This window comes from Buteo buteo, chromosome 16 (assembly GCF_964188355.1).
Source record: "Buteo buteo chromosome 16, bButBut1.hap1.1, whole genome shotgun sequence".
Classification (NCBI taxonomy): Eukaryota; Metazoa; Chordata; class Aves; order Accipitriformes; family Accipitridae; genus Buteo; species Buteo buteo.
In genome coordinates, this window is record NC_134186.1 from 6,720,224 (window position 1) to 6,741,947 (window position 21,724).

Genomic DNA, 21,724 nt, shown 5'->3' on the forward strand with positions numbered 1-21,724 from the left:
TGCCCTGAGGTGAGGGGGAGGGGTGTGGAGGGAGCAAAATGGCGGCGGCCGCAGGGGCCGAGTGATGGCGGTGGTTGAGTGGTGCTGCGCCGGGTGCTGACGGGCTCTGGCTTCCTCCGCGGCCGCCGGGCAGGGCCCGTCCCGCCTCACCCCGCCGGGCCGGGCCGGCGCCGCGGCCTCCGGTTCGCGCCCAGCCCAGCCGCCCCCCCCCCCCGCAGCCTCGGTCCCCCCCGAGCCGGTGTGAGCCGCTGAACCCCCGCGGTGTGAGGGCAGAGACCGTCGGGGCGCGCTGGGGTCGGTGCCGGGCTGTAGCCCAAGTCAAGGTGGAATAATGACTGTTGCCTGCTAATAGGTCTGGCCGCAGGAGCTTTCGTGCATTAATTAAATATTTCTTTTCAAGGCATCTCTCTGAACTGGGGCGGTGAATATGCGGTAGCCTGGGGTGAATTCAGCCGGTGGGGCCGTTGGAGTGTCTCTCGCCTGGACCCTGCGAGGCCTGCGGTGATGGAGGCGCTGCCCGAGCTCTACGCCATCTTCCAGGGAGAGGTGTGCGGGGCTGCTGCTGGCAGATGTCACCGTGCGAGATGTTACGGCCTGTGGCGTGCTTCTTTGTCTCCTTATTTTGTTGTTTCAGTCACCGTTTAGTTCAGCCGCAGTTTGGGCAACTGACGGTTCTGTAGCACGTATATACGCGGCTCTGTATATATGTCTGTGTGTTTATGTACATACATATAGATTTTCATGCATATACGTACAAGATGCTTACCTGAATAACGTAGGAGTGGTTGGCTGACCACACCTACTCCAGAGTTATTAAGCAGTGCTGTGCCTAACCTGCCCTGAAAGCTAAAACTGAAGGAAACCAGGAGAACCGTGTAGGCTTTTTGTGCGTATTCTAACCTATGGCTTGAAAATGAGTGTCTTGTGAAGGGTTTTCCTTTAGGTGTTGTGTTGGTTTCTTCACAGGTTGCTACAGTGACAGAATATGGGGCATTTATAAAAATCCCAGGCTGCAGGAAACAAGGTTTGTTTCTCCTATTTTGCTCAGACATGGTTTCATGTTGGTGTGTTTGAGCCAAGCAGTCGTCCTTGGAATTAAAGTCTTGCCACCTTTTAGAAAAAGCTCAGAAAAGGTTTTTTTCCTAAATTAGGAAGAAATTGAGGTTCTTGGAAAGTACTTCCGATATGTTTGCATGAATACCAAAAAGACTCAGAGGGCTTTTTGCTAACTTCTAGATGTTTTACAGAATCATTTTAAGGTATTGGACAGATTATAGAAACTTTCTACAGTTAGATAATTTTTCCAACTTCTTTTATGGCCAATACAAATGAAGCTGAAATAAAAAAATAAACCAGAAAAGCTGACTTAAAGCTCTGTCTATGTTTGTGGGAAACCTGCAAAGTCAAACAAACTCATTTTACTAAAGCAGCAGCTTACGGTGGATGTTCTGTCAAAAGCTGGTAGGTCCACAAGCAGTGCTGCCTCCACTCCCCTCTTGAAGTGTCCAGTCGCTGTAGTGCCAGTTCTAATAAAAGTTTTTGGACAGAAGCGTGGCTGCTGGAGGGAAGTCGCTTTGAGACACAAACAGGCCCTGAAACGTGATCTTGAACAGCGAGGTGTTTCCAGATTTATCCTTCCTTGTATCCCTTGTCCTCTCTGTAGCCCACATGTCATTCGTGCAAATTAAAAATACAATTTTGGGCCTGTGTGACCTTGCAAGCACAGGAGATTGGGGCAGCCATGGTGTTTCATGCTTTTGACTTTGCCAGCAAAGTGTTATGTTGCTGATGCGTGAAATGGGCTCTTTATTCTCCGGTGCTACGGGTGGCCTCAGAGGACAGGCAGGATGGGAGAGGTGTTAGTGCCTGCTACAGTTTTCCGTGTGGGTGCCTGATATGTTGAGTATGAAGACACTGCTTTGGGGTCCTGCTTCTCTGAGTTAATTTGGAGCAGATCTTGGTGACTTTTTACATGTTTGATTGATGCAACTAGTTGATTCTCACCTGCATAATGTACCAGAGGAAAGAAATGCTTAGTTTTGCTTAGGGGAACCGCTGAATATGTGCCCTGTCTCCCAGAGCAATGGTCTCCAAACGTTTTTGATTGTGCACCCTCAGTTAACCCTATCGGTTAATTCTTTGAGCACACACCCCCAATATATGCATATTTATTAATAAATTATACACGTGTACTACTGTACTAATGTTATGTACATTAGAAAACATACTCCAAAATAGAAGTCAAAACAGGATGAGCTAAAGATGAAATAAGTGCTATTAATTTTTTTTATTTTATTTGTTACTGGTAAAAAAATATTTTCTTCCCACACCCCAAAGGATTGTCTCACCTCCATCACACTTTGGAGACTGCTGTTCTAGAGGGCAAAAATGAGAAGTGGAGACTTGTCTTTATTTTTTCCCTTTCTTCTCTTCCAAAACCATGACCAGGCCTTGTCCATAAGACTCACATGTCCTCCTGCCGTGTGGATAAACCCTCAGAGATAGTCGATGTTGGAGACAAAGTATGGGTGAAGCTTATCGGAAAAGAGGTAATGTTGATTTTTGTTTCTTTAATGCTGCGGTGATAAAATATACTGCGAAAACACTGAGAACTTCTGTTCGCAGAGGCTGTGTGTTCCTGTTGCTTTGTTGGGGTTTGGCAGGCTCTATTTTACAGATGGGTGAATTCTCTTTACCTCTAGATGTGACTTTGGGCACATCGTTTCTGTGACTTGCAACAATGCAGGTCAGAAAAAGGGACTTTATAAAAGCTTTTGGCTTAAAAGTAACAAAACGCTTCCCTTTCTTCCCCTGCGCACCCCTTCGCAGCTTGTATCACCTTAACTGTGTGATTTGGTGGCTAAATGAGCAATTTGAAAGGATCCCAAGATAAGAGCTGATATAAACCCAGTTTGAGAGGCAGGAGTGTTCTTAGGGATTTTTGTTCATTTGTTTTCAAGAAAGTACCAGTGTCAGTGACTTATGCCCAGACTTTTTGTTTGTTTGTTTTGAAGTAAGAGCATTTTACATCCCCCCCCCCCAATCTACATTCCTTTTTCTCCTGCAGAAGATGTGACAATGGGTATATCATCTGTATTTAAAGATTACGTGGAACAAAAACTAAAGACTTGTGCTTTGGTGAGCCATGGAAACAAAGCAAGCTTACTGTTTTTTGTTGGGATCAAGGTGGAAGCATTCAGTTCAAAGTTGCACAGGATTTGGCCATAAATGCTTTGCTTTTTTTTTTTTTAATTGGAAGAAGATAATCAGATTGATGTACAAAACAAGGACTTAATTTTGTGTGAGATAAGGGAAATGGGTTGAGAAACTTGGTCTTATTTACACAATATAGAAAAACTATATGAAAGACTTCACAGATTTTCACAGATTATTTTTTTTTTTAGCCATCTGTGGTGTGCTTTTTTTTAACTTTTATTTTGTTTGTGTAAGTTTCTATTAAGCCACTGTTTTCCTTATCTGGAGCACAGCTGTTGGGCTCCTGGCTTCCTTGCTGTAGAGGCAAGGGGCAGAAGCATGTTGGAGAGGTGGACAGCAGAAGAGTTCATTGTTGGATTGCCTGCAAATAGCTGCATAGGTGTCATAAACAGACAAAACAGAAATACCTTCAATAGCAGCATGGGTGAAAATGCAGACAGTTGCAAGAAAGGCTTAAAAAAAACCCCAAACCCCCAAACATACAACTTTTGCTCTTGCTTTTAAAGTGGTAATGTGGCAATCAAAGACTTACTAGGATTCAGAAAAGAGTAAGCCCCTAACAGAGATACTTGAAACATTTTTAGTCTCATAAGAGGATCAAAATAGGGAAATGGATATAAAGTTTTATTTTTCAGGATGCAAGTTGGCTAAAGTACTGGTCCAGGGGGAACTGTCTCGAGGGTGGATGATTTGAGAATTGTAGCAAAGCTTCCAAACATGCACTTTCTTCTACAGCTCTTGGCTTTGGTCATACTGAAAGCAGAATGTTAATCTGAGCAGGCCTATAGTCTGAGCTTGTCTTACTACTGAGATAGCTGCTTAACAGAAGCTATTTTATTAGCTAGAGTACTCTAGATGCAGCTACAAAATAATAGAACAAAAGCACTTTCACGTAGTATCCTTTGCGGTGCTGCTCTTTGCTAACCAACAGTTTTCTTCCTTCTCTATAGGCCTCCAGATACAGCGTATTAATTAACATCATTGTCATTTCTTTGTCTCGTTCCATCTCTTCCTCTTTCAGATGAAAGATGACAAACTGAAGCTTTCCCTCTCCATGAAGGTTGTTAACCAAGGCACAGGAAAAGACCTCGATCCAAACAATATTTCCCTTGAGTAGGTAAATCTACTGAGCAGAATATAACAGATCAGACAGGTTGCTACTGCCTGCTTTTCCCTGCCTTGCATTCCTGGCTTTCCTGCCATACTTATTCTCCCATCCTTTGGAGGGCAAGGCTGGCTCTCCCTGAGCCCCCCAGCGATGCACTGGCCGGAGGATTGACTGAAGGCATTCCCTTGGTTATGCAGCCTAGAGGCAGGCAGAAGCTGGAGGAGGCTGCAGGGAGCTCCAGCCTTTCACACCCCGGCAGGATTTTCATTCCTGTGTCGTGATGGCAGTGTGCTTGTACTGGAAGGACTGATCATTCCAGCTGGGGATTTGTCTCATTTTCACATACTATGAAATCAAATCTTAACTGCTTGGATGCTTCAGAGCTTCCTTGTCTACCTTTTTTTGCAACATCTTTTGCGGGTCAAGTAAAATTGCTTTATTTTCATACTGGGCAAGTATATTTATGTGTGTGTTCACACAGAAAATACAGATGTTAGTATAAAGGATGTAACTGCAGCTCCCTGCATTTGTCTGCTTTGTGCAGAGTGTGCTCAGTTAGTCTCAAAATTAGAAGATGACAGGTAAAATATGCTGTTAACTGTGGTTTATTCTAACGAGCAGTTGGTCAGCTCTGTTCTTTGGTTTAGCTGATTAAGTGGTTCTTTTAGAGCAACATTTGAGAAAAACTTCTGTTTAGGTTGTGTCCATATAAATACACAGGGTTAAAGATGAAAGTGGATGAGAGTGGAAGAGGGAGAAAATGGAACTGTCCTTCTCTTTCCAGTCAGGATGAGAGGAAAAAACGCACGTTCAGAGACTACACGAGTCAGAAGATCACACTTGAAGCTGTCTTGAACACTGTGTGCAAGAAATGTGGTTGCAAAGGTATGTTTATGCAGGGCTGCCTTGTACTTTTGATGTAGCCTTGTTCTAACCAGGTGGTGACTTGTAGATAGGATTGTATCAACATCTGTCTCACAGTTGTGTATAAGGACTGGATTGTGCTTCCAGGTGTCTCTTCTAGAGGAGAACTACATTTTCAATCACTTGTTACAAAAAGGAAAGACTTAGCTGAACTCCTTTTATAAAGGTTTGTTTCTTAAAATCGCGTCCCTTTGAGCTTCCTGTAAAGAACCTTCCTATTGAGTGCAGGTAGAGTACAGGTTCCCTTCTTGCAGTATTTGTGTTAATGTGTCCTATAGCTGAGGTCCTGTTTCAGTTTTGTGTTTTAAAAAATAAACATATGCCTTCACCAGATCATTTAATTCTGAAGAACAATCAGTGGAAATTACTGATCAGTTGTTGGGAACACAGTGTTAGCTTGTGAGCAGTGTCTTAGAGCTGAAAACAAGCATTTGGGGTTTTTTAACCTGGTGAAATTTTTGTGTTTTGCCTGGTTCAGTAATAGGAAGCTGGCTTATGTGATGGCTTTTCAGTAGCTTTTTGGAAGTGGCTGAGGCATAAAGTAGTCTTTTGTACATGGAGTTTTTGCTGTACCCTACTTGTCTTAGGTTATTTAGCCATAGAATAAATAGTTAAGCTGGAGTTAATTCTGTTCTGCAGAAGGTTAATAATGAATATTGTTCTCTGTAGCACTAGACAACTATCTTTAAAATAATATTTTAAAGAACCCCCAAAACTTTAAACTGGATACTGTGTATTTTCAGTCTGCTTTTTAATGATGGATGATGTCTACTCGTAACAGGCAGGTAGATGTTATCTATCTGCAGTTTCCACTACAACTCTTAGTGGGTCAACCTTGATGTCTCCCCAGTAGAAAGGGTAGAACCAGAATGAGCTGATTTCCTCTATATTTGTGGCTTTGGTCTCATTTACCAGGTGCCTGTCATGCCAGCTTACTCCCTTTCCCATACACTTTTCCATGCTCTTTAAGCCCTTGCACAGACACGTTTCTGCCAATTGCCCTATTCAGACAAAAGTGTCTTAGTTTTTGCCTGACTAATCTTCCCAGAATGACCTGTGTTGCATTTGCTCCCCAGCTTGTTTAATTGGGGCACGTTAAACTATCTGAAATGCTAGGACAAAAAAATGTACAGCGTAGATTCTTTTATTGTGACTAATGATAGAAAGATAATTGACAGCACTTCAGGTGTCTGAAATGCAGTTGTTTTTAAAAAAAAAAAAAAGGGGGGGGGTTGCTACTCCTTCAAACATTATTTTACAGGTCACTTTGCCAAGGAGTGTTTCGTGCAGCCTGGAGGTACCAAATATAGCCTCATTCCAGAAGAGGAGGAAGAGGAGGTGGCAGCAGCAGGATATGAAGGAGATAAAAAGACCAGCATGGTTGATGAGCCTCCAAAAAAAAGGAAAAAGGTATGAAGCACCCTACTGCTGGCCTGGAAGAGTGAACCAGATAATTTGTTCTGTATAGTTACACCTGTGATTTACTATGGCAACATGGTTATGAGTAGCCAGTTCTGGGCTGAGAAAGTGGCTGAGTTTTGTGCATGTTCTATAGCAAAACAGGAATCTTCTCTGCAGACTTTTTAGTAATTCTTACACTTTTTCCCTTTATTCTTGTTAAGCTGTCTTTAAGATGGTTTTGTGCTATATAATGCAGAGACTTCCAAAGAGATTTCTTACAGTGAGAAAAGGATTTTTTTTTTTCCTTGGTCTTTGTGAGGCTTTATAGAAATTGCTTTAGTTTCCTTAATTTCTGATTCTTGCCAATAACCCTGTTTCTCCTCCCTTCTCACTGCTCTCGCCCTAACACCTTTCTTTAATCTGAACTAAATGCCCTGCTGCCTTGCTACAGTGGGTATCCTGACCCAGCCAGTGCAATGTGAGCTGGGCTTATCTGCACATGCCAGGGGAAAATTGCTGGTTGTATTTGCACAGGGGGCATACTCCATTTCCAGGCTCTAAAGCAATTTTTGTCTATGTGAAAAATGTCAAGAGGTAAGAGACCTTTTATGTCCAGTGTTTGAACTCTGGCTTCAGAGCATGCTGGCATAAAATGTAGCGGAGACATGAATCTAAAACAGGAGCATTCATTGGTCGGTCTCTTTATACAGCAATGAGTATTCCAGTTCCAGACTTCAGTACATAAACTGTTTCATCAGCCCCTTCACAACTGGAGTCCAACTTCTAATGACACTTCCAAAGCCCCCTTTTTTCTTTTTTCTTCTTTTTTTCTTTCTCTTTCCAGCCCTGTGGCCTGTCTTATCCCTCGACAGGAGCAACAGGCAGGAAAGGTGGTGGATTTCATTTTTACAAGAGAGGGACAAAGATGGTGTTAGCAATTGCATAGCGAGAACTGACTTTTAAGGGCTTAGTTCTTCCAGGCTCACTGTGGAGTTAAACCAGTACTGGTGCTAGTAGGAGAGACTGCAGATGCGGGCAACAGGCAACAGAGGAGTCTGTTTTGATGACAACACTCAGACCAGTCCAGAGTCACTGATTCTGGTAGCTGAAGTCTTGCTTCCAGTCATGTTTTTCACTGGTATTGTGGTTTCTGGCACTCTTACGGTACGCTCTTATTTGAGAGAGGAGTAGCTGGGGCTGTTTGTGGGATTGTAGGTGTTGACTACACTGGAGTAGAAGAGCCAGGTGTGTAGTGACTTTCCTTGTGTCAGCCACTGCCCTGTGGCATACCTGTTTCTGCCCTACAGTCAGTACAAAATGAAGTTAGCATTAATTTGATGCCTAATTTGCAGTTCTTGTTTGCTCTGTAGTGCTCTGGATAGCTGATCCAGTAGCAGGAATGGGATCTGTCTTCTCTGTAGGTCCTATTGCCTGGTTCCATCCCAAGATGTGCTTTGTTTTCCCACTACGTAGGCTCTTATTCAAGAATGTCTGCAGAGCGTCATTACGCTGCGATAGAAAATACACGTGGTCTTCTTTCTCCTCTGATCTTGGAAGCACACGATTGAACAGAGTTGTCTCTCAGATCCCGGGCTAACTGTGACTCTGACCTTTCTGGACTCCAGACGTTGGGCTTCCCTCTTGCCATGGAGCAGTGTGTGAGCAGGCTGTTGGTAATACCTTTGCAGGGCTGGGTATTCTCCTGCCTTGGGTTCTCTTCCCTCTAGCAGTGGTGATGGTTTGTTTGGTAAGGGCTTGTGTAATTGTTACTTAAATGCTGCAGGGGGGAAAAATTACACCGAGGTGTGCAAATAATTCATTATCATATCAGTGCTCATCCACCAGGGTGGGGATTCCCTGTGGAGTCTTGCCCTGCTGAGACTACAGGAGATGTGGGTGACTGTCCTGAATTTGTTACTAATATTTGGGGGGGGTCTGTGGATTAACAGCCTTCCTTTAAATCTTGCTTGTTGCTTTGATCTTCCTCCCTTCTCAAGGAGGAGATCAAAAGTTTTCAGATGTTTTCCAGTGCTGGAAAATAAAGCTTTGAGCTTTTTGGAGGCAGGATGTGGGATCCTCGAAATGAATAGCTCCCTTGTTGTCTCGAGTGCCTGCTGTGATCTTGTCTGGGAGCCACCATATGCTTCCTTGCTTGCCTGAAGCCCCAGGGGGATTTACACAAAGTAGAAATAGCTCAATCTACCTAGTAGCAATTGCCTTGCTGACCCCATCCCATCCTATGCTTGTAACATAAATGTAGAGTTTATGTTTTTAAATGAATAGACAGAGAACTGCTATAACCAAGCATCTATTTAGTGTCATAGCAATAGTATTAACCTTTTTGGTTGTTCATGATCAACATTTTCTGTTTCCTTGATCTGGTGCTTCCTTGCAGTTTCTAGGTGCTCTTTTCTCTCCCCAGAGATTACTCTCCTTACCGAGATACTCTGGGGTCCTCACCCCTTTTTTTCTTGGCTTGCCTTCCCAATGGTTCCTCAGTTCCTCACTTTTCTCCTGCCTGAACCCCACAGCATTTACAGGATTAAGAGACAGCTGTAGGCTTCAGGTCTGTGCACTGGCACAGGTTTCTGCTGTGACCATGGGCACAAGTCTTTCTAGTGACAGATCACCCTGTTAGTATCCTTCATGAGAGCACTCTCCTGCCTCGTGTAATCCCTGAGAAAATAAGTGACTTGAGGGAGAAGCGGAGATGCTGCTGTCACAGTGCTGTGCGGAAGTACCGGGGAGCATCTGAGGAGTCGCTGACAGCTGTGCAGGCATGTGTCTGTGTCCCTTTCACTTTTACTCTTTGGGTCACAGGGTGAAGGAGCTCCTATGGGAACGCAGCAGCGTGCCTGTGCTGTGCTTGCGTGGGAGGGAGGCGTGCTGAGAAGAAATGAACCCTTCTGCTGCTTCTTTCTTCTCTGTCTTTCAAGAAAAGATCTGCAGGTTGGACAGCAGGAGTAACCCCTTTAATTTAAATTTTACAAAAGCTTCCCATTGTCTGCTCAGACACATGGACTATGGTCATTGGAATTGCATAGTGAATGTGACCTGTGATGGCTTGTAGGCAGACTTTGCTGTTCTTTCTCCCATGTGTAAAAGATGTCCAGGCAATCTGCTTGCTAATGTTGTTTCCTCATGTAAAAACCACACCTTCTTAATTGTTACCTATTCAGTGACCTGTAGTTCATCAAGCCTTAGTCCATTCTCACTTGTAGCTGGTACTTGTTCTACTAGTTCTTACATGGCATTAGCTTGGGGCACAGCTCTTCACACACTATGCTGTTCTCTCACTGTCCTTATCTGTGCTATTCTGAACTTTTCTGTATTTATTTAATGGCCATAGACTGGATTCTTCTCATCACATTAATTCTGTCTGGTCCTCAAACAAGGCATACAATAATACCTTTAGAGTTACGTAATTAATCTTGTTTGGAATTAAACTGAGTGGTGGAATTTTGCTTTTTTCTTTTTTTTCTTTTTCTCTTGAAGAATAATAAAAAAAAAACTGGAACGATTACTGACACCTCTCTGGTGATGCAGGAAGGCATGTATCTGGAAATCCGTTCTAATTTCTCACAAGGACGGACATAAAGTCTCTGAATGAGACCATAACTCCACAAAAGGGCCTGGTGAAAAATATTTAAACTTCTTGGAGAGATCTGAACACTCCCCTCTTATCTCAAAATCAAATACCTTCAGAAAGAATGAATTGCTGTAACATTCTTAAAGCATAGCCTGAGGCAACTTGCCTTACAAAAGACAGGAGAGAGCCTAGTGTGCTAATGTTGTCCCCCCTTAGTGCCAGCTATTTAAAAATAACTAGAGCAGTAGGAAAACCAGCACTATCAGGCTCTAGTCCAGCCTGTTGCTCTTCTGCACGCCAGCTCCCAAGGAGGGTTTTGTAGAGGAAAGATATTGAGGCAAGTTTGTTCTGTTTTGGTAGAATTGTAATCTTTACATAAATTGGACAGGACATGCAAGGAACCGTAACGTGCAGGTCTTTGTACTTGTTGGCCCTCTCTGCATCTTTACACCGGGAGTCTGCTTGGGCAAAATCCACTCAAAATGTTTACACAAATGCAGTGTTTGCAGTTCTGGGGGAGTGCCTGGGTGTGCCTGAGAGCTGAGTTGAGTTTCATCCATCAGCAGCCATCGATTTTTGGAGACAGGTTTGCAGCTCAGGGTGTGGTAGGGCTTTGCTGCTGTTGCTGGAGGCAGAAACCCGGCCTTTGCTTTGGCACTGCCCTCTCCATAGGTAAACTAGAGAAATGCTCCTGTTTGTGCAATGGTGAGTTGACTAGTAACCAGCAGAGTGCTTGTCTCCCAGTACTGGGACACTGGAGTTTAAAGAAATCTGTGGTCTAATAGAAGGGTGCTGCTCATGCAGAATGATTTCACAGCAGCAGTATCTCCTGCTACAGAAAACGTTAAGCTTTTCTGTTGCTGGCTTGCTCCCTGCAGTGTTTGCAGTCCAGCTTGTGCTTATATGCTGTGGTGCTTGCATTACTGCACTGAAAGTACTTTTTCTGTGTTGGTGTGAGCAGTTTGGCTGTTAGAAGCCCCAAAAAGGGGAGACTGAGGGGTTGGGTTTTTTTCAGCCAGCACAATGTCCACGTGTGTACTCTTATTTCCCCTGTAATCCTGAAGGAACATGTGTGACATCCTGTTCTGTCTTCAGCCTTCACATGCTGAGAAAGTTTCCCAAGCTCTGGAATGAAACTCTGTTAGTTGTTAAGGTCTTGTCAAACTTTCTCACCATGTGCACAGGCTGGAAAAGCTTGAGAAAATTCTCCTTGGTGCACCCCTTTCTCTAGAACATTTAACTCTTCACCGTCCGCCTCTTCTGAAGACTGTTACAATCTGCTTCTGCTCTTTGTGGGTAGGGAACTTTGTAGGGACTTTGGTATTGTCCCACAGAAAAATGTAGACACTCAAATTTTGGGTGACATCAATGATCATAGTGCTGTTGTGGAGCTACAAAAAACTGATACCTGCCAAGAGTGTGCTAGGTGTGGAGTGAACTCAGTACTTTGTTCTCTTCCCTGGAGTCTCAGAGGACTCTTTGCTTGATGTTAGCTCCAAGCAATGTGTCCTCTTTGCTCTTCCATCTCCCTAGAAGATTTCTGTTTCACATTGAAAACACTACTAGCTTCCTTCCTTTGTTGTTCCTAATTGATAGCCTGTATCTGGTGCTACGACACATGATCCATACTAAATTGATGTCTTTAGCTGGGCCTTTTGTGTCCCCACTCTTACTGGAGAGTATGTTGTTTTTAAATGAAGTGTAGACAGACTAGGCATGTCTTCCTGTAAGCCAGTATATTAACCTTCATATGGAAACTGCACTTGACTGGAAGTGGCTGAAGCTAATGGAAGAAATGTCTTGTGGGGGGGAGGGGGGAGAACCTAGCCTTCTCTGTGCTCTCCGCATTGGGACACTTCTTTTTCCCCAAGCAATTTTAAGACCATTTGCACTTCAGGGGAGGATTGTGGGTGGCAGTGGAGGGCTACCAGTAACCCTGTGCCTTTGCTGTTAATGCATACCTACATACAGCATGGGCTTGGCTTTAATGTGCTCGCCTGCCTTGGTGAGCTACCTGAGCACCTCCAAGCCTACAGCAAATGATGCAGAGTTGGGATGTAGAAGTCAGTTACTGCAGGGGATTTCCCCCCCCCCCCCCCCCCCCGGCCCTTTGCCTCATTTTTTCATGCTGTTCTTAGCAGCTTCTTCTGGGTTTTGTTTTGAACTGATGAGTGCTGATCTCTTAGCTTGGAGTCCTCTTGGTGAATATGCACATGCTGTTGTGTCGTGGGCTTCCTTCTTTGAAGCGAGTTTTCTTTACGTGGATGCTTCCAATCCATTTCCAGCCAGGGTTGTTCTTTTTCCCTGGGTGGGGTGGGTGTGTAACAGGCTTAAGGCAGCACCTGCGGGCATCCGAGGGAGGAGGGAGTATCTCACGCTGGATCTGCAAAACCGGTGTCAGCTCTGGGTTCAGACCTTTAGCCGCCATGGCCAGCCCTGTGCTGTGCCTGGTTGTGTTAGAGCAGGTGGAAATACTTGCCCGCCCCAATCATTCTGATTTTGTACAGGTATCTTGTGTATCTGTGGCTGATTGCCACTGTTCCCTTCATCTAATCATGTGTTCATTTTCTCTCCCTTGGCTTAGCTTCTAGGGTGGCTGTGGATGTCTGCAGCAGCTGGCCAAGGAGGGTGGCCTCCCCAAGGACTTTTCCTGCCTGTAGTCCTGTGACTGGCTTAACCGTGCCCTTGGCCTTGCTGCTTCTTTCTGCTTCCTCATGAAATGAGTGCGTGGCACTAAGAGTCCTGCCAAGGCAGGGGTGATTTACAGCAAACCTCTCCCAGGAAAACTCTGCAAGCCCAAGGGTGGCCTTGAGGTCATTGGGGACAATCTTGGCAGAGAAAATAAGCAGAGCTGTTGGCTTGAGGGCTCCCATTACACTCCCTTGTGTAGTGGAACGTCAAACATGTTTGTGTGTTACATTTGGGACTGTCACTTGACCGCTGTCTGTCTCCCATTGTGCTGCTCCCCAAAGCCTGCGCACAGCCGTGCTCTGAACAAGCCATCATTCAACCTCTTTCAAGTAGAGATGGGGGGGTGGGGAAACGTAGCTTTTTTTTTTGTCTGGCTTACTGAGACTCCTTTTCCTGGTCTAGTGATGCCTTGAAGTGAATGCCCTGGGCTTCTCCCACTCATTCGTGCAGGCTCAGCAGACTCATTACCACTGCTAACAGAGAGCTCAGCCCTTCGGAGGTGGTGGTCAGCATGGGAGGCAATGCCATGGCTCCTTGCTAATGCTCTGCTTCAAGAGCTCCCTTTGACCCCAGCTGCAATGCTGCTGTGGCGTCTCAGCTGCAGGGCATGTTTTTACAAACCCAGGATGACACCAGTCTACAGGAGGTGCATCCAGTGAAGATAAAGTATGTGCAGGGGGAAAGGAGTTGGGCTATGCTAGGGGTTAAAAGCTCATCTAATGCAGCTAGCAGTAGCATCTGTATCACTGGCACCTGGCTGCATAGTTAAATTATGGAGGAGAATAGGATGCTGGTTTGCAGCAAGTTTGGGGAAGATTGTGCCCAGTCTTATGGGTGCACCAGTTCCAGAGCAGTGAGCACATGTGGATCACCCAGGAAGGTGCAGCTCGCTTTAAGCAAAAAAGCTGGTATATGGCTTAGTTAAAGCAGCAAGCTTTGCTTGCTGGGTTGCATTCCTCACTGGTGTTGTCTAAGCCTATCACAGGCAATCGCATGGGCTTGGGTTGCCTTGCTGGTCCATCTCTGCTTCATGAAACCTTCTTTTGCTTCTTTCACTGCGTCTTCTGTATGTCCTTGAATAGAAGGAAAATTCATGATAGCCATTTTCACAGGAAAGTCTCTCTTTGATGTTGATGGGACCATGGATGAGATCAGTGGATCCTCCTTGGAGGCCAGTGTTGCTGGGCTTGGATGGAAAGCTGGAACCCTTCCTGGTCTTAGCAATCTGGAAGTGCTTTATATTGAGCATGTGCCAAATACTAAAATTATTTTATGGGCACTCTTACCTGCATGCTGCTTTCCTTTACTTCCCAGAACCAAGGGGTGATAGACAAAATGCCTCATTTTTGCAGGACAATAATTTCTTTTTCAAAGCATCTTCCTAAAATATGCCTGAAAAAAATATCTTCTATCTTACTTCAAGAGTTGGTCTATGTTATCACTTTATGGGTATTCAGAGGATTAGAAAGGTGAGTCGTGCTGGGATCAGAACTGGATGCTTGTTTATTTGTGCATAAAAGCTGACCATGCTGGCTGACACCTTCTGAGCCATTTGTTTTCTGGGCACCGGGACCACTCGGGTTGGCGCTGGCTGCACAGCCTGCCTCCAACGCTGGCCTGCTCTGGCTGAAGAGCAGTGGTTTACTGAGCTGTTAGGCTCCCTGGCTCTGAGAGGTCACGTCTGGCTCCTGAGAGCTGCGGTCAGCATTTCTCCTCCTGCTCCTTGCTGGAAGGGGATGAAGCAATGGGCAGAGCGGGGCTAGCAGCTGGGCTGTGTGCATTGCCAGCGCAGGCGGATCAGATCCTCTCCCCAGTACTGTTTTCTAATTAAATATATACAATTTGCTGTACTGCATCATTAAATAGTCTTCATCTGTTTGGGGATGCTCTGCCTGATGCGATTCCAGTGGAAGGTATACTGCAGTATTGATCTCAGAGTAATCTCTACTTGGTAGTTAGTCACGTGCCTCAAAATGGAGGGTTTAGATCCATTTCAAAGTTCCTGATGAGCTTTATTCCAGCACCAGCTGTTCTTATTCTGCATCTTGAGCTCTGTGTAGTTTTTGCTTCAGGGCTTTGCAGAAATACAGCCGGGGGGACTCAGTGCTGCCCCCGGACTCTGCCTGTGTGCAGGGGCGGGGAGGGGGGGAAGCTGCAAGAGCAGGAGGGTGTGCAATCTGCTTGGAGATTGTGCAAAGAGTTGCTGCTTGCAAAAGGGCACTTTCCTCATCCCTGCTCCCCTCCAGGGAGGGCTGCAAGAAACTCTGACTGGCATTTCTTGGGCTTGGGCTTTCCTGCAAGGAGAAGGGTGTGTTGTCGTGGGTGCTTCAGCACATCAGTGCTCATTTCCTGGCAGTCTGTGGGCTGATGATGGTGTGGGGATGCAGAGATGGTCCTCATGTCCAGCTGGTTATTTTAGAAACCCATTTTGTTGGCAAAAAGACCTCATCCTGCCAAGTTTTATTAATAAAGAATAGCCTTAAATAATGGAGTAAGCTCTGACCGTGAAGGGATGGCAAGGACACTTGTGATTCTACTAACAGTTTTCAGACTTGGATTTACATTTTGATGTCCCGCCTCTGCTCTGACAGCTGCTGTACTCTGCCTGGTGCAGCTGTGGACTGACAGCGGTGGTTAAATCCTGACTCACTGGGGCAGAAGCTGTGTGCACTTTCCATGTAGGAACTGGCTTGCCCCTGTCACAGCTTGCAAGGCACTCATTACAGAAAGTGTCTCGCTGCCCTGGTGAGCACAAGTGACAGTTTTCCCACATGCAAGGCTTTTTATTTGTTTTCCTTCATTTGCTAGGAGAAGAAGAAGAAAAAGAAGCACAAGAATAAGCAGTCCTCTGAGTCAGACTCAGACAGCTCGGACTCGGACAGTGATGGGGCTCAGCCAGCCAGCAAAAGGACCAAGCATTCAGGGAAGAGCAAGGCTCAGAAGAAGAAGAAGAAAAAGAAGCATAAGAAGAAGCCCCGGGATTGAGCAGGCAGGCAGGGGTACTGGCATTGTGAGTCCCTGGTGCACACCATGAGGAGCGAGCAGAACTGAATCAGCGCACCCCTTGCTCCAGGGACAAGGAGTTTCCTTCTCCTAAAAGTAACGCTCAGCGTGCAGTGTTACAGGTGTTGACTTTGATACAAGTTGTCCTCTGTTACTTTAGGCACCAGCTGCCGTTTTCTCCCATCAGTAGGCACTCCTGCCAAAATAGGCTAATTGCACCCCTTCGTCAGCACCTCTCCCATCCTGTAGCCTCATCGCTTCGCAGGGTAAGCTGCCAGCGGCGGCTCCCCTGGGCAGTGTGGCCAGCTGCACTGAGCCTGCATGACATCAGCCCCCATCCAGTTGCCTGTAAAAGGTGGAGCTGCGCAGCTGTGCTTTCCCTGTCCCGGCACCGTGCTCGGGGACAGAGGTGGTTGTTGCTGGGAGTTGTGATGGGGCTACGTCCTCCCAGCCAGTAACAGTGTGGAGCTGCTTGGCTTTGGTCTGCAAACCTTCCCCCAGCCTCACTCATTTCATCTGCAAACATTGGGAGTGAAAAAGTAAGAAGCAAATGGGGGAGTGGAGGTATTTTAAGTAAACATTAACTGTGGTGTGTTTGCCGCCTTGCGAAGTGATGAAAAATAAATCTCTCCAATCTCCAGTTGTACTTTGTACTGGGTCTTGTCTTTTCTATGTTCCATGCTTCACCTTGGGCAGTGAAAAAAATAGGGCTAGCTTTGTGGGAGGGGATGAGACCTGCATTAAAGGGTTTTTTTGAAACTCCTGGCTGCTTTCAGAGCTTCCCCAGGGTGGGAAGGGGGTGTGTGATGACATGACCCCTATGAGAAGCCTGGTGCCTTCTTGTAAGGAGCAACTGGACCATAAATCTTGTAACTGGAGCTGAAGGTCAGGGGGGAAGGGATGACAGAGGGCTGAACTGTCCTGCACTGGGTCTGTGGTTGCTCCAGGCTGCGGTGACAGCAGAGGAAGTCTGCCAGGAGCAGCTTGTCCCTGCTGGGCAGATGTGTCAAATGGGGAGCTGAGTCGCTCCTGGTGTCTACAGGGAAGTGAGAGTTGGGCTGGCGATTGCCCCTTGGCATAGCAGGAGGAGGACTCGGGCTCAATGGAGGCAGCCTGCCCCTTTTCCCTGTGCTTTGTCCTTTCAGCACTCCTCACCCCAGTTCCCCATGGCTGAGTCCCCCCTTTTGGACTGGTTTCCTTCCCAAACCCAGACACAAGTGCTCGTGACCTTGATTCCTGGTCCGGGCACTGCTGGGTGTGCACCATCAGCTGATGCTTTGGCGGAGAGTGAGTGCCCGCCTGCACTGGTGGTGGAAAGGTCGCTCTCGCTGGGATGGAGTGTGTCTGGATCCTGGACGATTGATGGCAGAGCTGCAGTGGGAGTAAACTAATATTCCCCCCTGAAAAGCACATTTCTAACTACAAGGACCTCTCTGATTTCCACAACTCAAAGAACTGGCTGAGACTGGCTACTGGGATCACTGGTCATTTAACCCCATTGCTGCCAGGGTGTCTGGGCTGGATTTAAGCCCCGTGTTCTTCCCCGTAGCCTGGCTGAGACTGGTGTGGTTCAATGCTGTGGGTGAGCATGTGCTAGAAAAGCCTTTTTCCAAGTAAACTGATCACAGAGCTGTAACAAGATGGCCTTTATTATTTTTCCATGTGGATTTTCCCATTATTAAAAAAAAAAACAAACCCAAACCATGAAACCACCACCCAAGCCCCAAGCAGCCCCACGAGGTGATGGGGACGGGGCAGCTGGCGGCCCCGGCGGGTGCAGTGGGCTCCAAGACCATGGCAAACCGTGCCTGGCGCAGGGCAAGGACAGGGTCGAATGCAGGACTGGGTGACGGGTGAGGGAGGTGGGGACGGTGTCTATGTCGCCTTCTCGTAGGTGCGGGTGGAGACGATGTTGCCCATGGTGAGAGTCTGGTGGCAGAAACGGTGGTGGGGAGGTTAGTTGTGCCGAGCCGGTGCAGCTCCCGGCTTGCCCTGTGCCAGGCTGAACCGCTCCTATTTAAAACCATCTCTCTTACCAGAATTAATTTCCCATCCTTCAGCTCCCGGACCAGCGATGTCTCCTTCCCATCCCACTTCTGCACGTGGACGAGTTTGCCTCCATCCAGCGTGACCTTGGACTGCAGGGAGAGAGCAAGACCTGCTGTTACCCTCCTCCCTGGGGTTTCTTGGCTCCTGGGGGCTTTGTCCCTTGGAGGGGACGATGCCGGGTGTCCTTGTGCTCACCCAGGAGCCTCGTGGGGCTCAGGGACAGGTTGCGGGTGCCACAATCGGGGTGCCCATCTGGCAGCATCCCTTCTGACTTTGTCAGCTCGGTTCGGCACAGGCCGGATCCTGCTCTGTCTGCTGGCTGGGTCACGGCCTCGGCTGCCCCCCCGGTAACCCCGCTGTGGGCACCGTCACGGTGACCCTGCCCTCCCTGACCCAGGGCCAGCACAGGGAGCCCTGCCCAGGGCCGCATCCTGCTCTGGGGCTGCCGGGACCTGATCCTGGCCGCTCCCAAGCGTGGCTCACTGCCTCCGGTGCTGGAGGGATCAAAGAGGTGTGGCAGGTATCAGTGCTTTGAACCGGAGGGCCTGGCAAGGGTTTTTGGAGGGGCTGATCCAGCAAACACGCCTCTGCTTGCCGGGGCCGCTGTTTGCCCAGCCGTTGCTGTTGACTCTGCCCCAGAAGCCTGGCCCTCGCCAAGGTTAGTGTGACAGCCGGCTGGGCGCAGCCGCGGGGCGGCACGGTGCGGGGTTGTGCCGGGACAGGCAGCGGCACCCCCTGCCCGACCCCATTTCTGCCCCGTGCCCCCCACCCAGCCCCTCCACAGCCGGGTGCTGCCTTTCAGGTGCCCCCCATGGCTCGGGTCTCTCCATAGCCCAGGTCCCCACAAGGTTTGGGTGCCCCCCCATGGCTCGGGCTCCCCCCGCCCCAGAGCTCAGGTCTCCCCATAGCTGGGTTGTCCCCACTGCTCAGGTGCCCCAATAGCTCGGGTGCCCCACAGCCAGGGTCTCTACACACCTTGGGTCTCCCCACAACTCGGCTCCCTGCACAGCTCGGGTGCCCCACAGCCCCGGACCCCCCTCATCCTGGGTGCCCCATCGCTCGGCGCGCCCCACAGCGTGGCAGACCCCACCTGCCCCATCCCGCGCAGCCCCGTGGCTCAGCCCCAGCCGTCCCGGCCCCCGCTGCCCTGTCGCGTGCCCTCTGGCCACCGGCCGAGGGCCGTCTGAAGGGCACGTCCCTGGGCCGCGGGCAGGAGCTGGCGGCAGGTCGTACGTCTCAAACTCGAACATAGTTTCCACCAGCTCGGGCAGGTCAGAGCGGCGGCAGTGCTGCAGGCAGGGATGTGCTGCCCCGTATCTGCCCGGCACTGCTGCCTTGCTCGCTCTTGTCCCCTTTCAGCCTGTCCTCGCTTTGTGCCCAGCCCTTGCGCTTGCTGCGTTGGGGTCGGGAAGGGGTTTTGTGTCCAATGAGCCCCAAGGTCCCCCCCCTGAAGTGCCCCCGGGGCTGGGTGGGGGGGGCACGGGGCTGCCAGCTGCTCCATCCACAGCAGCTGGGAAAGTAGGAAAAAGCAGGGGCTCGATCAGTCCTGCAAGGGAAAATGTCTGTGCAGGATGGGAGAGGCCATGAAAGAAGCTCTGACCTGTCTCGAGGTGTTTTTTTCCTTGCCTTTACAGGGATGAACAGCCTGACCCGGGAGGCGTTGGCCTCCTCAGAGACCCCCGGGGAGGCATCAGCCCCTAGGGAGGCATGGGCCGGGCAGGATTGCCCAGCTGCTCCATCCCTGCCTGCAGAGCTGCCTGCTTTGCAGGCCAAGCCAAGAGAGGGCTCAACAAAGAGGTCTTGTGCCCTTCTCCCCCCCCTGCCGGAGTGGGGACAACACTTGGTGCCACCCCACCACGTCCCCTTGCCTCCTCTTGAGCAAGCCCCTGGGCGGGCAGCTGGCATTTGCAAGCCTGGCTCTTGCACAACCTTCCCGGCAGCTCCAGGGCCCCGTGCTGCTCCCCGGGGGAAAACCCCGCTGCAAAATGGGGTGAGGTGGGGGGCCTTGGCTGGGTGAGACTGGGCTTGAGCACCAGCTCCAGCAGGCAAAGGGGTTTTACCCTCCCAAAGGCAAAAAGGATGGAGCCCCAGAGCCAAGAGCTGACGGCCAGATTCAGTAGAGCCCACAGACCCTTTTTTGGGGGTCTGACGCGATGGGGCCGGGGGCCGGGGGCTCACCTTGACGTGTCTGTCGTCCGCCGTGGTCTCGTCAAACTCCTCGCCCAGCTTGAAGCTGATCTCTGTGTTCTTGAAGGTGCTTTGGGTCTTCACTGTGATCTTGTCGCCCGCCACCTCGATGATGGTGGTGGGTTTGGTGAGGCTGGCCACCTGCCGGGTGGCGAAGCCCACCCCTGTGGGGTGCAAGGTGGGGGAGAGCTGAGGGTGCGTGGAGGGGCAGGATGCGGCTGTCAGCCTCTGGTCCCCACCGGCATCACCCCAGAGCTCTTCCTTCCTGTGACGGTGGGGGGTGAACCCCAAAACCGCTCACCACTTGTGGTCCTGGGGGGCTTTATGTGTGCCCGCCGTGCCTGGGGGGGGCTCCAGGGCAGGAGCGGGGGGAGGGGGGGGGGGGGCTGGGAACGCTTCCATTCCTCGGGGATGGATCCTGCACCAGCACCCACCAGCTCTAGGGCTGGGCAGGGTGGGGGGGCACTGGTGTCACCCCCCACTCTGCCCGAACCGCTCGTGGGTGGGGACCAACCCTGCCCAGAAGCAAGGCAGGGGCTGGGGCTGGGTGATGGGGAGCTCCGGGGCTGGGGCCGGGGGGGGGAGGCTGAAAAGGTCCTGGGTGGCTCCCTGCACCCCGTTGGGGGCATCCCCTCCCTCCACCGAAGGCTGACCCCCCGGAGGGGGGGGGGCAGGGGAAGGATGAGACCCCCCCTTACCCCGCCCAAGCCCCCAGGAATAAAGCCCCAGAGCCCCCCATAAACCACCCTGCCCAAGCAGCAGTGACTCCCCCACCGCCTACAGCCACCCCCAGCCAGACCCCCGTGTGCAGGGGGCTCGGCCAGGCAAATTGGGGGGTGGGGGGGGTGGTAGAAAAAAAAGGGGATGATGTCGTGACTCCAACCCCCCCCCCTGCAGACCCCCCCACTCACCCAACGCCTTCATGTACTCATCGAAATTGGCCGTATCCACCAGCTTCCAGGTGCCCAGGAAGGCATCAACCATGGCGAGGGGGTGCAGGGAGACCCACACACACACAGAGCCACACGCGTGTATGGGGGTCCCGGGGGTCCGGCTGGCTGTGAGCGTGGCACTGCACCGCCCAGCTTGCAGCTGCCTGCCGGCCTCGCAGCCGCCTTAAATAATGTCCTCATCACATGATTGGAAAGAGCACAACCGCACTCCAGAAATACTCCCCGGCAGCGCTGCCAGCGGCCACCTCAGCCCGTCATCTGTCACTGGCCACCAACCTCTGCCGAGATTCCCTGGTCGCGGAGGGTCAGGTTGGGTTGGGTCAAAGATGGGGAGGCCAGAGTGGGTCAATTGTGTCATGAGTTGTGTACGGTCTCTGCACTGGTGGTGCGGGGTGGTCAAAGGGCATGGGATGTGGGGAAACTGAGGCAGGGCAGAGCTGGGCAAAGCAGGTGTGTGCCCACCCCATGGCTGCCCCAAGGCGGGGAGGGGTGGGTGCGGGGGTGGGTGCTGCCTGTGCTCTGTGGGTGGTGGGGCATGGTCAGGACATGGGGACACCAGCAATGGCAGTGTCCTTCAGTGTAATGTGTCCTGGGGAGAGGGAA

General features: G+C 49.7%; 2 protein-coding genes across 6 annotated transcripts; one reads left to right on the forward strand and one right to left on the reverse strand.

Annotated features, from left to right (window-relative positions):
- Positions 1-15: 15 nt before the first annotated feature.
- Positions 16-16,572, forward strand: ZCCHC17 (zinc finger CCHC-type containing 17). Of its 5 annotated transcripts, none has more exons than XR_012653121.1 (8): positions 16-546; positions 967-1,024; positions 2,449-2,549; positions 4,238-4,329; positions 5,109-5,209; positions 6,510-6,658; positions 8,123-8,322; positions 15,738-16,572. XR_012653121.1 is itself a non-coding variant. In XM_075047697.1 (8 exons), the coding sequence occupies exons 2-8, from the start codon at positions 505-507 to the stop codon at positions 15,912-15,914; spliced, it is 720 nt and encodes a 239-aa protein (XP_074903798.1). In that variant the 5' UTR covers positions 16-323; positions 401-504; the 3' UTR covers positions 15,915-16,572. The 5 variants fall into 5 exon arrangements, 4 of the variants coding, with proteins under 4 accessions (XP_074903798.1, XP_074903797.1, XP_074903800.1 ...); XM_075047697.1 differs by lacking the exon at positions 8,123-8,322 and having other exon boundaries at positions 16-323; positions 401-546; XM_075047696.1 differs by lacking the exon at positions 8,123-8,322 and having other exon boundaries at positions 16-294; positions 401-546.
- Positions 16,573-17,563: 991 nt separating this feature from the next.
- On the reverse strand, positions 17,564-21,328 carry FABP3 (fatty acid binding protein 3). Its single transcript, XM_075047700.1, has 4 exons — positions 21,080-21,328; positions 20,160-20,332; positions 17,969-18,070; positions 17,564-17,861 (listed from the first exon to the last, which is right to left on the reverse strand). The coding sequence occupies exons 1-4, from the start codon at positions 21,150-21,152 to the stop codon at positions 17,808-17,810; spliced, it is 402 nt and encodes a 133-aa protein (XP_074903801.1). The 5' UTR covers positions 21,153-21,328; the 3' UTR covers positions 17,564-17,807.
- Positions 21,329-21,724: the final 396 nt, after the last annotated feature.